The sequence below is a fragment of the Danaus plexippus genome, chromosome 4 (genome assembly GCF_018135715.1).
Source record: "Danaus plexippus chromosome 4, MEX_DaPlex, whole genome shotgun sequence".
In the NCBI taxonomy this organism is placed as follows: Eukaryota; Metazoa; Arthropoda; class Insecta; order Lepidoptera; family Nymphalidae; genus Danaus; species Danaus plexippus.
Window position 1 is genome coordinate 6477278 of NC_083538.1, and position 17836 is coordinate 6495113.

A 17836-nucleotide genomic window follows, 5' to 3' on the forward strand; every position below is an offset into this window, starting at 1 on the left:
TTAATTTTTATTATTTAAATACTACATATATCGACGGTCCCTACGTATATAAAGACATGTAGAAAATGGACTTTTTTTTTAAATTTCATCATTGGCTTTAGATTATCTATGCTCACATACTGACATACGATTTTTTATTTTATCTTAATTAGTAACCTCGTTTTACAAATCATAGAATAATTTCTAGGGCTTGTTGAATACAAACTACGCTCTACTGTAAACCACGGGTTTTGACTTGACCTTATATAGGTAGGAACCGTCTATATATAAATTCGCTCGCCTTGACGATTAATTCTCACGAGGGGCAAATAAAAGTGGCTGTATCAATAACATAATGTATTTGTACTTCACAACAGAATTAATGAGTATTGTTAGGGGTAGTGCTGGGCTACGCGTATCAAAAACAATACATTGTTATTCAACAACATTAAAACTACAGTATAAATATTATTTTTTTATACCATATTATCTGCTTCCTTATATTATACAGTTACTTCATATATGTGATTGTCTTACTTGATGTGAAAATTAGTTATAAGTATTTGCCTTATAACATTTAATATATATATTATATTAAGCTGCGCTTTTAATTTATACAAAATTCATACAAATATTATGACTGATTGGCAAATTACTGGAATGGAAATTTCATATTATGGAATGTGAAATGGTCTAAATTTGTCAAAAAAATTATAATCATATTGTGTTGTGATAAGTATTTTTTTTATTTTATATAATTCTTGTTTGTCTAACCTTTTTAAATAGTTCAAATTAAAACTCCAATACTGATAATTTCCATTCCAATTATAAATCAAATTTCCCTTTGTATTTCTTGCATGTAGTTTTTTTACTACAAAAATTTTGAGTCAATACACAAAAAATGTATTAAAACGAAAGAAAAAAATTTACATGAAAACAAAGGCTGCCCTAAACCTAATTAATTTATAAAATCGACGAAAATCTAATTTTTATTCATATGCGCTTATATCGAAAAATACAATCTTACTTTGCGTTAGTTTAATATATGATATAAATATTTTTATTTGATCGTCATATATTTTTTGACAAAATTTTTGTCCAAAACACTTTAATGTTAAATAAGGCATTTTAGTGACTTCTTATAAATACATATATATGTTTAAATAATTCAGAAGCAATGTTTACATATACAAATAACACTTTATAAATCATTACTGTAAATATATTATAATATCAATAAAAATATAGCAACACACTCACAATATAACCTTACAGCTATTATTAAGACATACGTAAATAAACCTATGTTACGTGTATGGCACGGATAATTAAATATTACTGTTTCTATTACCGAGGGTGATTTAATTTAATTTAAATTAAATTTATATGATTTAAACATAATTAATTTTGCACATTGACAGTTATGTATTTTGTTATCAACGACTTAAATGATGAAATTATATAGCAACAACATGTAATATTCTTTGTGAGAAGCGTATTATTCAAAAGGCACTTAATTACAGTTAGCACCATTACGTATCGGAGCTTTGACTGAACGACAAATATTCTCAAACACCGAACAATGTGTCCAACGCACTCGTGCGTTTGTAAAATATTTATTATGCCCCCATAATTATTTACAAGACTAGTTAGTTATAATATTGTGTAAATGTTCTATGTACATGTCACGGGTGATACACTCAAGCTTTAAGCGGCAAGCCGATTAACAATTTTTTTTTTAACAATAACAACAATATAATTTTAAATAGTTCGAGATTTAATGTAAATATAATAAGTACATACATATTATGGTCGTACCACGGATATTGACAAGCCCTGACGTGGGCTATACATATAATTATAGTCATTCCATATCGAAATGACCACTGATTTATTAATTTTTTTTTCGATTCAATTATTAATGTGTCACTCGTTAATGTCCCAGCTTAAGTTTCACTGCAGGGTGCACCACCCACGCGATAGTCAGAGGTTGACAACCCCGTTCTCGGCGTAATATTCGGCTACATCGTCTCCGTTCTTCTGATCCCTTATAACTATCGTCGGATTGTTTGAGCACGTGGTCGCGGACCGGGACGTTTTGCACTTCTGACACTCGACAACTACTATAGTGTTGTCTATATCCGTTTCCGTGCTGCTCGTTCTTCGCAGGTGATTGTCCTGAGAGCGATGCTCGACGATCGCACGCCATAGACGCAGTTCCACACCACCTCTGAAACAATACGAAAATATATATATAGTTTCATTATATAAATTAGACATATAAAAAACTAATTTTTTTTTCAATTTCTTAAAATTAATTAATAAATATAATTTTATTCACTGCTTCCTAAATGGAACTTATAATAGAGACTTCATCTAATTTCTGAGATCTATCTACATAGAAATATAAGGGTACATACTTAAGTCTAAGCCTCGCTAGATCCTCTCTCTCAGCGTGGTGCAGGAGGTCGTCGAGGTTGTACTTTTGAGCGGCCAGGGCTCGAACCACCTCATCAGGGACTCCACAAGACGACACCCACGACCTGAGCTCAGCCAACTGTACCGGATCTACCTCATCATCCGACTGATCAGCTGATCTGAAAAATTAATAATAATAATTAAGACAATTACCGGAAATTTCAATTAGACTATTTCAGGATTACTAAATAAATATATGTATATGTATATTTGTATATAAATTGCTTCTATAAGACGGTTGATAATAAGCATGCGGCCTACTCGATGGGCAGCGACCGTCGCCCACGGACATCCGCAGCATAAGGGATGTTTCGGATGTGTTGCCAACTTTGACTGTGGAAGAGGGAGAGGAAAGGGTGGGAACAGGGAAAGGGCAACCGTCTCTCTCACTCATCGGACGAAACGCAGCCATAAAAGACTACTTCACGCCGATCTTCCGTGAGAGGATCGTACTGCCCCCATCGAGCCAGCCCATGTTCGAGATGCAGTGACCACAACTCGGCTCTGCCACCTTATCGTATTTATATTTAAATACTCATAATTAAATACTAACGTATTTTTGTTTTCTATGATTTCTTTTAATATCAACGTCTGCGACTTCTGTTCGTCCAGCATTGCCCGCAGCAGAGCTTGGTACTGCTGATAACTCTCAATTAGTTCTTGTTGTAATCTGAAAATTTTATATAAGAAAATATTAATACCAAATTTTTTTTATGTCGTATATACATTGCCCCAATATTTCTATATGAAAGACAGATTTGATACAAGAAAAATACTGACATTTTAATATTGAGTACTACTGTTTATTCGCGACTGATTTATAAATTACTATGAAGTATTATCATTCTACACTAGTGTTGCCCAAAATCGGCCTTGGTCTTGGTCATGGTCTTGCATTTTTGCAAGTCCAAGAACAAGACTGCTTAATTTTTCAAAGACTAAGACCAAGGCTAACTTGCGACTCTTGCTGCTATACCAATACTGGGAGTGCAATACCAAGACCAAGTGTAGTGATGCAAGACCAAGACTGGCCAAGTCTCGTCTTGTTCTTGCATTTGGGCAACACTATTCAACACTATAGATTTCTACACAAAAACTTCTAAAATTATTTTGATGAAACTTCACAGTGACATCAAATAAGACATGGGCTATAATGTATCGTGCTTAACTGTTACGTACGCGCAACATATTAAAAAATAAATGGACACTGCCGGGGACAGGTCCTGGTATTGATAAAATATCATATAACAAGTGACGCCGCTGACTCCGCGGCACGAACACCAAGCCGTGAGAACCAGAAGATTCCTGATGCCACACAAGCTATGGAATGGCATTGCTATCCTAACATCGGGGCAATCATGAAGTCTTAGGTATAGGTTATAAGTTTTAATATGTAATTCTTATTATAATGCACATATAAGTAAGTTTCCTAGTTTTCCTGGAACCTCTGGTCGCCACCTTATTTAATTTAACAGTTGTATTTTGTCTGATGTCATTGTCAGTTGATTACCATACAAATAGTTTTAGCACATTTCGAAAGTCTACGCAGACAAAATTGCAGGCTAAGACGAGTATACTGTATTTTATCTACTAGATTACTATTTTCTATTCTGATATATACTGCGTACTTGTGATTGTCCTGTCTGAGATGATGTAGTGTTAGCGGATCTCTGGTGGAGGTTTCAGTGGACAGAGCTGATGGAGAGGCGTCCGCTGGCCCACTGCGACGCTCGGCCTCCTGCCCAGCCAGATTAGCACCCAGCTCTACAAAAATACACCTTATGCATAATAAAATACGGACTACATTTATATTGTAATAGCATAAAATCTTTTTAATGATCGTAACATGTGATAACTTGTTACTTCTGTTCATTAAGTTGAAGTAATGTTATTTATACTTCGTCCAAAATCACTCACATGATAGCAACTGCACTTACAATATTCAAAACTAATACAAACTTATATAGTTTTGTATGTAACCTAATTGATATACAGCAAACAGGTCGCTCGTCAGCGATAGGGCCGCCGAGACTGTACTTTTTTATCTAATTCTGATCGTTGTTAACGAAGGATATCAATAAAGATATGATTACTATTAATAAAACCCCCTCACCCGGCGACAGGACGGTGATGGCCGCCTGCACGGCGTTCCGCACCAGGTTGTCCAACGCGAACATCCAGTGCGGCTTAATGCTGTGCATCCTCAGCACGACGTTGACCGCCTCCTGGAACATGTATATCGCCGAGTGCAGCTCGTTTATAGCGTTCGAGTCGAAATCTAAATCCTCCTTGAGGGTTATTATGGCGCGTTCTATCACGCCTCTGTTTTGATCCATGATGTACTCCTTTAGGGCGCATCGCAGTGTCTCCAGGTGATTCTGAAAATTATATATGGCTACATTAAAATTTACGATCGATTTTAACGTTAAGGTTCACTGCGAAAACAAATGCATCGAATCAAACAACGGTAGGAAACTTGTCTTTTAATTTCAATAAAATCGACACTCAAACTAAACTAAAAAATGGATTTTTTTTATTTTTCCGTTATAAGGTAAATAAGCATATATATGTAATAAAAGTAATATTTTTCGGATTTACTAATGTGATTACGGTTGTTACAAAGTAACCAAAACGTCGCGATCATGAAGTTAAAATACTTAATAACGCGTAGTAAATCCGAAAAATATTAGTTTTATATCAATGAATACTCGCGAAAGTCTTAAATCTCATTTATCATATATATATCGGGTTAGTTATACTCTTCACAAGTCAAGAACGGCTGTACGGAGTTGGATAAAAATTTATGCGAAGCTAGTATAGACCCAGGAGGACATAGGGTACCTACTTCTCATACCGTCCGATCAAAAAAGAAAAACGAATTAAAGTAGTAAAATTCAAAATGTGCTTATTTACTGCCTCTATTGCATTCTAAATTCTAATTCTGAAACTGACGCGGACGAACCGACTTGCGAAAACTAGTTTTCAATATAAAACTAAGTTGTGAATATATTTTGAATCTCACCATAGTGAGTACGGTGTTGCCGAAATCCTGTTGTATGCTCAGCATCCATTTAGAGCAGATCTTCTCGCTGTCCTGCTCCAACACTCGTGATAGAGTGAGACGGCGCTGCGAGTCCTTCTTCAACAGATAGAAACCGTCGTGCTCTATGTCGATCGAGGATCGAGGTACATTTGTCATGTCCACCTGAGAAATAATATTATAATTTATATGTATCGTATAATATTGGTAGAGATGTGCTACTTATATATCGATATATCTAAATTTTAGGAATAAATAAGGTATATTAAACAACATTTTTTTATATGTTTGGGCTTTTCTGTCTGGTGTAATCGCGAGTCACTGAACCGTTTCTGATAAGACTTTTATTTAATGATCACCATAACATTAACTGTATAATGTATACGGCTCTTTATAATGAATATTGAATATACACCTCGGGCGACAACAGCCCCCCGGAAGAGCTCCTTCTATTGAGGATGGTGTCGTTGGTGTCCATTTCATCAGTGGACGGTGTGTTCGGCATTGTGCTGGAACAAGATTGATTATACGGGGATATAATATTATTTAATTATAGCAGACTTTGACAAGCAATATGTTGAATAAAATGTTAGACAAAAAGCATTTGGCGTGATACAATTATAGCTTGTGAATTTTGCGTGTTGTTAGTACGTAATGAAAGTATAGGAAAAAAAAATGTCCTCGAACACAATATTTACATAAGACACAACATTTTTGATATCACGAGGAAATATAGTTTTAATAATTAAAACCCAATATAATTTTCTATTAAATAGGTTGTTCTTCCACAAGCAAATGTCAATACATTTAGAACGTAAAGACGTATTATTCTCAATAAAATAAACAAGTTTATATAGCTACCGTCTTAAGGTTGCTAGTGGAAATGCACCCTTATTTTTTATTTTTTTTAATCGCAAATGTAAATGCACCCTTAATATTTTCTTTATATATATTTACACTGTTCATATAGAAACATAGTATCCAAGGTGTTACCTGCTGTTTGATAGATCCGGTGGGTAAATCAGTATCGGCGACAGCATTGACGACGCCGTCCTAGTGATTGTCGGGTTAGACCGGATCGTTTTAACCCTTTTTCAAACAAATATACGCTTAGCACACTATCGGGCGGGTTTAGTTTAGTTAGTTTCAACCCGTTAAGAATTATTTCGTGTCATCGAATTATAGTTTAAGTGTATATTCCACCATAGTATAATGTTAATTTCGTTTTCATCGCTGTTATTTCATCGCTTCAATACAAACCATAGTATCTCAAGCCACACTATAAATTTCAAATAGTTGCAGTGTTTTAATAAAAGATATATTAAGTGATAGTAGTAAGAATAACAAGAATAACTATGATGACTACCAAACTACAATAATCCTCCTTTGTAATGATATTAACATTATCTGACACTACAGGGTTAGGGCGACATTTAAAAACGTATTTGGCTAACTGCTGATGAATATTTAGTCATCACCCGCTCGTGTCACATGAAATGATAATGTATTTCCACATTAGTACGATATTCGTTCCTTTACCCATATGATAAACGTTTAATCGAAGAGGAATGTCTTACCATGCAGGTGGACTAAAAACGTGACTAAATCCATGCTGTACTTATTCTAACGGACTCTGTAAGTAACTCACTCGATTTCCGGCGAGCTGGGGAGCGTCGCTTGCAGGCTCGGTTCGGATATCTTCTTCTGTGCAACGGATGACCGTATCTTGTCGGCCGGCACTGATATACTGCGGCTGTAATCAACACTGTTACCGACGCGATTTGTTGATTTCTTCTTCCTGAAATCATATCAATTAAAATTAACCATTTGATCTCTATACGAGTTCTTATTTTTGATATATTTTGAAGTGTAACTTCTTATGCGACTTTTAACAAGGTTGCGTTAAACGTTTAACGCTTCTGGGGGAGGGGGGGAAGGATAAAAGAGACAGATAATTTTTGACATGCACTTTTTTTTTTATATATAAAGTGACGTTATTAAATATATTAAATTAGAATTAATGACTTAATATGAGAAATACTTACTCGCACAGGAACGGGTCCTCCAGCAGCTCCGCCGCGGTCGCTCGTTTCTCGGGATCGGTGATGAAGCAGCGTAGTATAAAGTTCTTCGCCTTCAGCGACAGCTCGCTTGGTATTTCAGGATGCATCTTGTAATAACCCACCTGTAGATAAGTTACATGTTAATATCGATTTTTTTGTAGAAATTTCTTATTTCAATCGAAAAGTAATATTTTCACATATTATGCGTGAGCTTTAAGACTTTTGAAATAGAAACGAGTGAAAAATATACGCATTGTTATACAAATATTTAGTTAAAATATTGATTTTATAAAATTATGCTACTTTTTTTATATACGAAATTAGAAATTATTTGAGCTTACCACAATGAGAATAGTTATCTGATAAACAATAAGTATACTGACGTATCCATACCTTAAACAGTGCTGCCTGAGGTGATCCCAACTCCATAAAGGGTGGATTGCCAGTCGCCATTTCAACTACCGTGCAACCTAGCGACCAAATATCGGCCTAGAACAAGTCACAGTGAGTAAATATATAGTATATATTGTCATTAGTTGAACATGTAAATAACACATTAAAAGAAAATAAAACAGAATATATTTAACAAGAAGCCATAGTAACTTCTTAAAATAACCACATTACATGCAGTACTGCAATAAATCTTGTAAAATACATTTCAAACTTACCGGAGCGCCATAACCTCTCTGTCCCTTATCGATGACCTCCGGTGCCATGTACTGCAGTGTGCCTGCGAAGGTCTCCGTGGATGGACACAAGCCAGCCAATCGTTTGGAAGTCCCGAAGTCAGATATCTTGACGACCCCGCTGTATGTGTTCACTAGAACATTGTCTCCTTTGATATCACGGTGGACTATCTTCTGGTCATGGAGGTACTTTAAACCTGTTGAATGTATTACAAATTAAATAACTATGTATTAATTATAAAAAAAAAATTCATTACATCCTTTGAAAGAAATCTATTTGAAATATTTTTAAGTATTTTATAAAAAAAACATATATCTTTTAGTCTATACAAACATGATTATATAATAAATTAATTTTAAGTGATAACTGTCAAGTTGTAATACCTTCTAGAATTTGTTTTGTGTAATATGCTATAGTGGCTTCGTTTTCCTTGAGCGGTCCCCACTTGGACCTTAATAGCGCTGAAAGGGAACCTCCTGGCACTTGTTCCATGAAGATCTTGAAGTAGTTGTCCTCGGATATCGAACCCAGATACTGCAATCATATTATGATAAATTTATTTGGCAAGAAAGTAAGAAAAAACAATAGAAAGTAATAATTTCTGTAAGATAATCAAAATTCTTGAATGAAACCACAGACATCCTTATATCCATCCATTCATTTATATAACTAAACTTAGCTCCTAATGTTTGTATGAATCCTATTCTAGTATTAAATCTATGTTAGCGTTTTCCATGTCTTTGTATTAATATATAAGGCAAATTTTATACCAATTTGGTTTCTATCTAATGAATGAAGATTATAGTTTTATATATATGCTTGTCACAAACACATGTCTACATTACTTAAAAGCTAACGTAAAATTACGAATTGAAATGATTCAGAAATAATTATCAATAGTAACAAAACAGGCAAAACAATACAAAGGCTATCAAAACAGCTTATAAAAGTATTAAATATATATATATATATATATATATATATATATATATATATATATATATATATATATATATATATATATATATATATATATATTAGGATTACATATAGGATTGGTGAGTGTGTTTGTAAATGAAATTTAAGTTTTTTATGGTGTTTTAGTTTAAGAGAATAATTATTTTTAACTCTTCAACACGAGTTTGTTCTAGTTAAGTTTCGATTTGTTATTTAAAAGTACTGGCTTTATAAGAAAACTATATTTTCAATGATTTTGTTAGAATCCTATATATATATATATATATATATATGTGTGTACCTGCACTATATTCCTATGCCGGAGCTGTGAGTGTAGTAATATTTCCTCGTGTAGAGGCTGGACATCACCCAGATTCCTCTCGGGGATTTCCTTGACAGCGATCCTGACTTGTGTGTTGAGGTCCCTGGCTGCGTACACTACGCCGTACGTGCCCTTGCCCAGCACCACACGCTTGTTGCTGTCATCTAACTCGTATTCAAACTGGAATCAAATCAAAATATATATTAACAGACTTGAGGAAAAAACGTCTTACGCTGAGGGAGACAGAGAGATACACACATATAGAAAGTAGGAGAGAGAAAGAATGAGTCGGTAGATTCTAAGCAAATGAGCATGGTATTCTTGCTATACAGCAAAGCAAACAGTGTGAATAATGTACTTGTTGTTCTATATTAAAATTAATATATATTGAAAATATTACTTATTTCTTTAGTTTGATTTGAGACACACATAATTTAATAGGGTGGTATTTTATTTTCAAATTTACTGCACAAGAATTGTTTACAATTACGAAGATTCACTTCTTCCGCGCGGAAGGACTCTATGCACTATTTTTCTTTTAATATGTATGCTACTGCGTTAGTGCAAAATTATATATTTTGACTTCGATTTTAATAATCTCTTTTAATGGAAAGACTATGAATTATTGGTGCTTTGGAAAAAAATGTTTAACATCCCATGCTGGCTTACAGTGTGAATGAAGAAAAGTCCTCAAACAACCGCCTCAATGTATGCAATCGTAACTATTAATCACAAATGAATTTAGTCATTATTTTTGTATCTGTTACATGTGTGTATACTCAAGAAAAAATTCCATCTTAATTACTTTAGTATATTTTTAAGTCTATTAATTTTTTTTATATTACACTTTACTGGATGTCCGTACAGGAAAATTATAAACATATCAAGAACAATTTATTTTTTTATCAACATACAAAACGTAGCACTAGCTAAATAATTTACAATTTTAGCAATAAATGATTTGTTGTACTGTTAGAAGTCTTTGAACAGTATTCCAATCTTAATTATCTTTGCAATATTTGCAGCACCATTCCATCTATCTGTCTAGCTATCTATACCATATACATTATATATTATCTGTTTCACCTTTAGCTGGTCCTGCATCATGCTCGTGTCTAGATCTGTCATTTTCTCTTGATCAGCCGTCATTTCGTTCAACAGATCGTAGAGGTGCTGTCTGAAGGCGTGAGACGGAAGAAATATTTGGAAATCATCAGAGTTCTCGCTGACATACAGGAAGAGGCAGCGTTCGTCTCGTTTGTACAAGCTGTAAATTTAACCATAGATTTATTTTTAAATAATAGTTAATAGTATATGCTTGTCGCTTATTTCTCACAACCACCTCTACTAGAAAAATTATTTTATACTAATATTATATAAAATTAAACATATACATGTGTTCTTTAAATACTCATGTATAAATTACCTATATGTTCGTATCATATCAGACGTGAAGAGCCATCGGTGGACCTGTCTACAATCGCCACGCATCGAATCAAGGCACAGATTAAAAATCTCTACAGATTTCTGTTCGGCTCCCATATTGACGTTCACATACGAAGGCATATAAACCTTCGTCGTTTCCAATATTACGACCTAACGATAAAGAGAATTTATTAATATTTACACACAAATTCGTCTCACGTATAAAAAGACTCATAAAAAAATAGTCAGTTTTTTTATAGAGCAACATTACTTTCGTGCCACATTTCTTCTGTCAAAAATAAACTGACTACACTTGGGTTCATTCAGTTTTATGAAAACAAACAGATTTATTGTTTAATTACATTTTTAACATAGAAGCAATACTGAGGTAACACTTGAATTGAAATTCAAACAGATAATATATAATGAAGAATTAATTGTTTTAGATATAAACGTATGTTAATTGTCGTTGCTACATACGGGAAACCGTATAATATTCTCGCACGTAGATTTAGTTGCCTCCACGAAAAACTCCATCCAGAACGAGAACACCTGCTGCTCCGGCGACGAATCATCGCTTTTTTTTCTAAACCTACAAAATTTTATATTTTAAAACGTACTTCTACAGCTACATAGAATAGCAACAATGCATGCACATGCAAGTTTGCATGCTTAATCGAATTCGATAAAATTTTGCACGTAAGTATTTTACCGTGATTACATGAAATATAAATTTGTCTGATCTCGTTTCGCTGTCTTTGCTTTAAGGAAGAGAAAAGACAGCGAAACAAGCCAGTATGAGTTTAAAATATGTAAAAATATACACATCACGAACCTATCAATTAACTCAATATTTCCTATCGTAGATTTCAGGTACCAGTTAGGTGGCTTCAATTTAAACATACACTCCGCTGCCTGTATAGCCTTCACATAGTCTTGGGCGAGTACTGATATCTCAAAGAACGTGGCCACGTCCCAATACTCCTTTAATGATGACAAGCTGCCTTTTTTACCAATTAAATGGTTAAGGACTATACCTGAAAGTAAAAACAGGTTTATCAAGAGATTACCATACTGTTACAAGGGCAAAACAATTGTATCTGGTATGTAGCAACAACCTTAAATATGTATTTCGTCCTTGTTTTTGGTATTTATTACTATAGCGGCATAAAAACATATCATTTGTGAAATTTCGAACTGCCATTGTTCATGAGTTACAGCCTGGTGACTAACAGACAGATGGACGGACAGCAGTCTCAGTGAAAGGGTATCGTTTTAGCCTTTTGATATAAAATTCAAAAAAGCACCGTATTTGTATGTATATTTTACACAACAAACCTCAAATTCTTACATCAATCAATAGAAAGATTTTTTTGTACCTGTATTGGTATAATAAAAAGGCCCGAGATAATATAACTCAAACAATTCCACACGCGGGATTTGTAAACACATCATGAATAGTACATGAGGTCTATTTATATCAAGGTTGTGTACATGTGAATGAAGTTCAGCAAATTAAATACAATCAACAATTATTCATACAATTATATTTTATTAGTGTTAATTTAAACTTGAATAATGTCAATATCAGCATTGGACGTGTAACAGTCATATAAGGAAAATAATTAAATTAAATACCTATGTGCTGTAGCTCCGTTGAGTTTTTAAAGTCGTTACCAGCTATGACTAATAGTGTGGCTAAGTTGATGCCCGCGTATTCGTTGGGCTGGACTTCGAATCCTTGCCTGTACCTGAAACATAAAAAAATGTGTTCATTAAACTGATTTTAGGAAAGCAAATAAATACTTCTTAATTACATTTTTATTTAATACTAGTTGTCACCCATGCCGTCCCTATTTTACAGGCTTTGTGAGCGAAAAAGCCACAAAGGTTCATTTATGTGACCATTATTACTCCCAAGATACTGGTTTTTAAGAATAATAAACTTATATTGTATATATATATATATATATATTGAGCAACGGTTTAGTGTATATGTAAGTAATTCATACTATTTTTATGACTTTCTACAACAAAGCAGATAAAACGGTATTAACATTTTCACATTAACACTCACCAATGAATAGCATTTGTAAGACTTTCCAAGTCCGAGTGTTGAGATTCTACAAACTTATCCTTATATATCCTGCCACACAGACATAACATATCTGGAAATCTATTCTCCTTCTTCTCCAAAGCCTTCACACAAACCTTTAAAGCATTTTCCCTATCGCCTTCTTTGTTTCTTCTGTAAATCGACATTATTAAAATATCATTAAAGTAGATTCAATGAATCCAATCAAAAAATTACAACTGAATAGTGTTGGATTTGTTAGCAAAACTGAATTAATATAAAGTAATAATAAAAACTGATTTATCAAATTTCTCAAGGTCACTCACCGATTCATAGCAAACGCATACATAAACCTTATAATTGGCATATTGACATAGTTCTTTCTATTCATAATTGTCTTCAAATCATCTACTATATGGACTATGGCGTCATAATCCTGTATTTCTCTGTAGGATATCAGAAGATTCAGTATGGTATCACCGGAGAGTACTGCCGGATCGTCCAAGCGACGGCGCATAGCATGAAGAACATTCGCCAACTCAGCCCCGGTATAAGTCTCTCTTGCTTTACGAAGATCCGATAGAAATTTCTCTTGAAGATGGGCTCTGGAATCATGGGTGAAAAAGATTATTTAATAAATTAGCTTTTAACTGATGATAGTGAATTAATCTCACTATCTATGCTATTTGTCAGATTATAATATGAATACTCGCGAAAATCTTAGATCTCATTAGATTATAATATGATTTAGTAACAAAATAGTTTTAAGAGGATTTTTTTGTATTACATTCTCTCATGCTTTCACTAGGACAGACTTAGAGAAAGATCAAAGTGAGTACATAGATAGTTATTATCAATTCTTAGTCTGTATATTATTTACACCTAAATACTGCTCTTAATATCGTTTATTTAGACTGTGTAGGCGTAAAACGGCGAGTTTGTCTCATTACTTCATTAATATATGTGTAAAATATATCAATATATTATTTATAAATCGTGTGGGCGACTTCATTGCACACATTCGATAAACATTTTATATGAAATAAAGATTTAGTCACTTTTATATACAAAACAACACTAAATAAACAATACAATAAATATATATGTATTTTTTATACTAACTTGGTTTGTACTTCAACATCTTGGAGTATGTTCTTGAGTCTTAAAGTGAGATGTTGTTTTGGATCGGGTGCTTCGTCACCCTTGAACTTAGCGGCCGCTGGGTTTGTTGTCACACATGTACCGACATCAGTCAATTTGTATGACACGAATAGAAAATTTGGAAGCGATATCTGAAAGCAATTCAAGGATATATATTTTACTAGTTTCTGCCTGTGACTTCGTTTAGGTATCCTGGAATAAGGTTCTGAGAGAAATGTATAGTGTGTTTGTAAATATTGTATTGTAAATAATGTATGTAAATATTATACCCTGATCTTGTGGCAATTACTCATTATTTCAGAAGCAGTGATAGTCCATGTCTTATTCTCATGTCTAAACTACATTACTATAAAATTTTAACAAAATGTGCAAAGTAATTTTCATGTGAAAGAACTAGAAACCTCCACTTATACAATCTCACAACATTTTGCATCTATAATATTAGTAATATAATAGACAGTAAAATATTAAAAGTACAAACAACCCTATTTTTTCATTCTACTATTCATTTACTATTATAATATAAAATCTAAATAAAAGTACAAAACAAATATACAGCAAGCAAAGTAACCCGTGAGAGCTGATTTGATAAACTTCCCTTCATTTTGTCTATTTAACCTCAATAGTAGTTATTAAAATATAATATGTATGGCATTCTAAGATCTTTACAGATTATATTAGTGTATTATCAGTTTTAATACACCTTTAGTTTAAATTAAAATAAAACAATGAACTAAGACCTTCACTTATTCAGTATTTCCCATCAGAATGTAAAAATGTTCATGTTATTAAATGTTTAAATCACAATTCACAGAATTTTTAAATTATTAAGTATAATCTAAATAATCACTTCATATATATTAAAACAGTGAAAATTTTCAAGAAATCTATTACAATGAATACTCATGTGATTTGGAATTCTCTAGAAAGAAACATTTTTTTTTTTAATTCTCCATACAGTTTAAATCTCTCAGTTAAGGGTAAAGATACATTTTAAATTTTAGACCATTGATTAAATTTCTTCAAAACCTATACATATTAAATGTCATTTACTTAAAACAAACAATCTGTGTTTTTTTGAAGACAATTTATTTTAAACTTATAAAATATTATATATTTATAATTTGGTACAACTACTTAATTATTTTACTGCAAAAAAATGTTTATTTCAATAGTTTTATTTGATGTTAAAAGTTTAAACCACTATCCTATAGTACTAACTCCTTCCGGGCTATCCTTTGACAAATAGCCAGTGGTTACAACCGAAGTTCTAATTACAATAATATCTGTGCTCAAAACAACTATTAAAATATAAAATCACAACACTGTAATGCAACTGTAATTACACATTCAACCTCACAATAAAATTCACTAAAGTGTCTTCAATTATCTTCATGAGTAGAGTAATTAACACAAAATGCATAACAAGTCGAGTGTAATAGGTATCTATTCAGGTACACCATATTATCACATTATTATTTAACATGTTTGGAAAATAGCCCATTTAAATAATGTACCTATTTATCTTACAACTTAAATAATGAATCAATGGAACGGTTCTTAGAATTATCCTTTGATGGAAACGCAGTTACAACAGTTACCAATTAAAAACATCAGTTTTATGTAGCCAATATAAAAGAATTAGATAATCATATTTACTTTGTAAACAAAGTGAAGAGATAATCAAACAAAATAATAATAAAAACCTAATAAAAAACATACTTCAGAGATACAAAAACTATGTTATATCAGAAAATTATGTTGTACAATCTCATGCGACATAGATATTTTGTATTGAGTTCATCTTTTGTGTCCTCTGTCAATGTGAAACATGAACTATTCATGTAACATAGTCCGTGCTGAGCAATTGAGAAATTGAGAGTAATAGCTATTGAGATATTATCATTCAAGGTTTTTTGCACTATGCATATTGTGCAGTGGCATTCATAGTGCATTTGTGCATACGTTCAGTACATTTTCTATTAATGTTTTCTTTAATAAAACAGATATTTCTAAAATAAAATGCCAGCATATTTTATTTTCAAGACTAAGTGAAGTCAGATATCACCATTGAAATCCTTTACATCTTAATTATATGAACTTACCTTAAGTCGTAATGTAGAATCAGGATCGACATCATTATAAAGCAGAACATTTTCCTTCATATCAAAACTCTCGCGCACACCCAAGTGGTATAGTAAAGAGCTTTGCTGTACTTGCAAACTAAGATCCACAAGAGCAACATCTGCATTGTAGAATGTATCCAACACACTTGTCTCTCCAAAGTCAAGTTTTTCAAACTGTAGCAATTTATAAAATATAAGTGAGTGTACTTAAATAATAATTAAAAAACATGTTTTGTCATATTAATTTACCATTTTAAAGAACTTATTTTTAAATTTTATTAATAATCCTTGTGGTACCCAACTTTTGTATTTTTTTAAATCAGAAACACCATGATTACGGATGTTAAATGAAAATATAAAAGGAATTTGTGTTAACTTACATGAATATGGTGTAAATTCGCATTAACAAGTTCTGCAGCCAGTCGCACTTCTTCTAATGCTCTTTTTCTGTGCGCAAGGTTTAATGTTTGGGTAACGTCCAAAACACAAGCTATGTCCATCCGGGGCCTCTGATTTGAAGCACTCGGCTGCACCGTTGCATTCGATCCATCGCTGCAGATGCTCTCACAAATACTTCTCACGTCGCCTATACACAAAATTTATGAGATATTTCGAAAATAGTTTAACTTCGTCGTAATGAAAACTTTCGTACCAGACTCCTCTTGCGCCGTAGATGTGTTTGCAGCGCCGAATGTTATCATTTTCTCGTTTGTTTGAAATTGAATTGCATATTTTTTGTAAATTGAAACTTCTAAATAAACTCTACAAATAAATATTCAACACTCAAATATCACAACAGTATGTACTGGCCAGCTTATTATTTAATATTAGTGACGTCCTTGTCAAAAGAGTTTTCGTCTATTACTATTGAGTTGTCGCTACTCGCTATTGTGAGAATCGATACCTTAACATCGATATGAAGTTTCTGTAGAAATATTTTCCATCATGTTGTGTTTGAGATATATTACAATAAACATTCTGCTTAACATGTAAATTAATATCAATTCTATGATTACATTTATTAATATACCGATTAAAAGACGCCTATGTTTATCATAAGTCAAAATTATTATTTACTTCCTTACACATGATCGATATTAATTGACAAAAAAAACAAAATGTTATCTTTGACAAGCACAAGTCATCGGCCAAATTTATGACGAGATTTTTAATAAAGATTCATTCTGGTTTTATTTTTAATTGTCTTAAAAATTATCATAGTTTATTGTGGTAAATTTATTCGGGAAAAAAACAACATTTCTGAAACTTAATTTTCATAAAATTTTATCAAACACCAATTATTTCTTGGTATAAATCATTAAAGTCGGAATATTGAAAAAAATGGTCTCGATATTTAAAAATATCGACTTTTTGACATTATGATCCATGTGCAATCTCTAATGAAGCAATATGTGACCTTGAATTTCCTTTTTGTGTAGTGCCACCTGGTTGGAAATATGTTCATTGGACAAATTGTATCATAGATGTCACTGTTTTGAAAATTATATTTTCTTAATTTCGAAA

At 32.6% G+C, this 17836-nt stretch overlaps 1 protein-coding gene across 2 annotated transcripts; it reads right to left on the reverse strand.

The window, feature by feature from the left end:
• Positions 1-321: 321 nt before the first annotated feature.
• On the reverse strand, positions 322-17171 carry LOC116768298 (mitogen-activated protein kinase kinase kinase 15). Of its 2 annotated transcripts, XM_061524151.1 has the most exons (25): positions 16965-17171; positions 16693-16898; positions 16292-16486; positions 14148-14317; positions 13352-13630; positions 13029-13199; positions 12590-12702; positions 11787-11988; positions 11432-11543; positions 10953-11122; positions 10613-10793; positions 9506-9706; positions 8631-8781; positions 8229-8443; positions 7954-8049; positions 7543-7682; positions 7146-7295; positions 6491-6586; positions 5913-6006; positions 5480-5662; positions 4571-4835; positions 4086-4221; positions 3011-3127; positions 2400-2576; positions 322-2209 (listed from the first exon to the last, which is right to left on the reverse strand). In XM_061524151.1, the coding sequence occupies exons 1-25, from the start codon at positions 17011-17013 to the stop codon at positions 1963-1965; spliced, it is 4116 nt and encodes a 1371-aa protein (XP_061380135.1). In that variant the 5' UTR covers positions 17014-17171; the 3' UTR covers positions 322-1962. The 2 variants fall into 2 exon arrangements, with proteins under 2 accessions (XP_061380135.1, XP_061380138.1); XM_061524154.1 differs by lacking the exon at positions 6491-6586.
• Between the last annotated feature and the right edge of the window lie 665 nt (positions 17172-17836).

Bases quoted from the DNA above. Each gene is read 5' to 3' on its own strand.
- LOC116768298 (XM_061524151.1), bottom strand. From the start codon at position 17,013: ATGATAACATTCGGCGCTGCAAACACATCTACGGCGCAAGAGGAGTCT. The intron at 8,782-9,505 runs GTACACACATAT...ATATGATTGCAG, and splicing joins GGCATAGGAATATAGTGCAG to TATCTGGGTTCGATATCCGA. The intron at 5,663-5,912 runs GTGTATATTCAA...ATTATTTCTCAG, and splicing joins GGGGGCTGTTGTCGCCCGAG to GTGGACATGACAAATGTACC.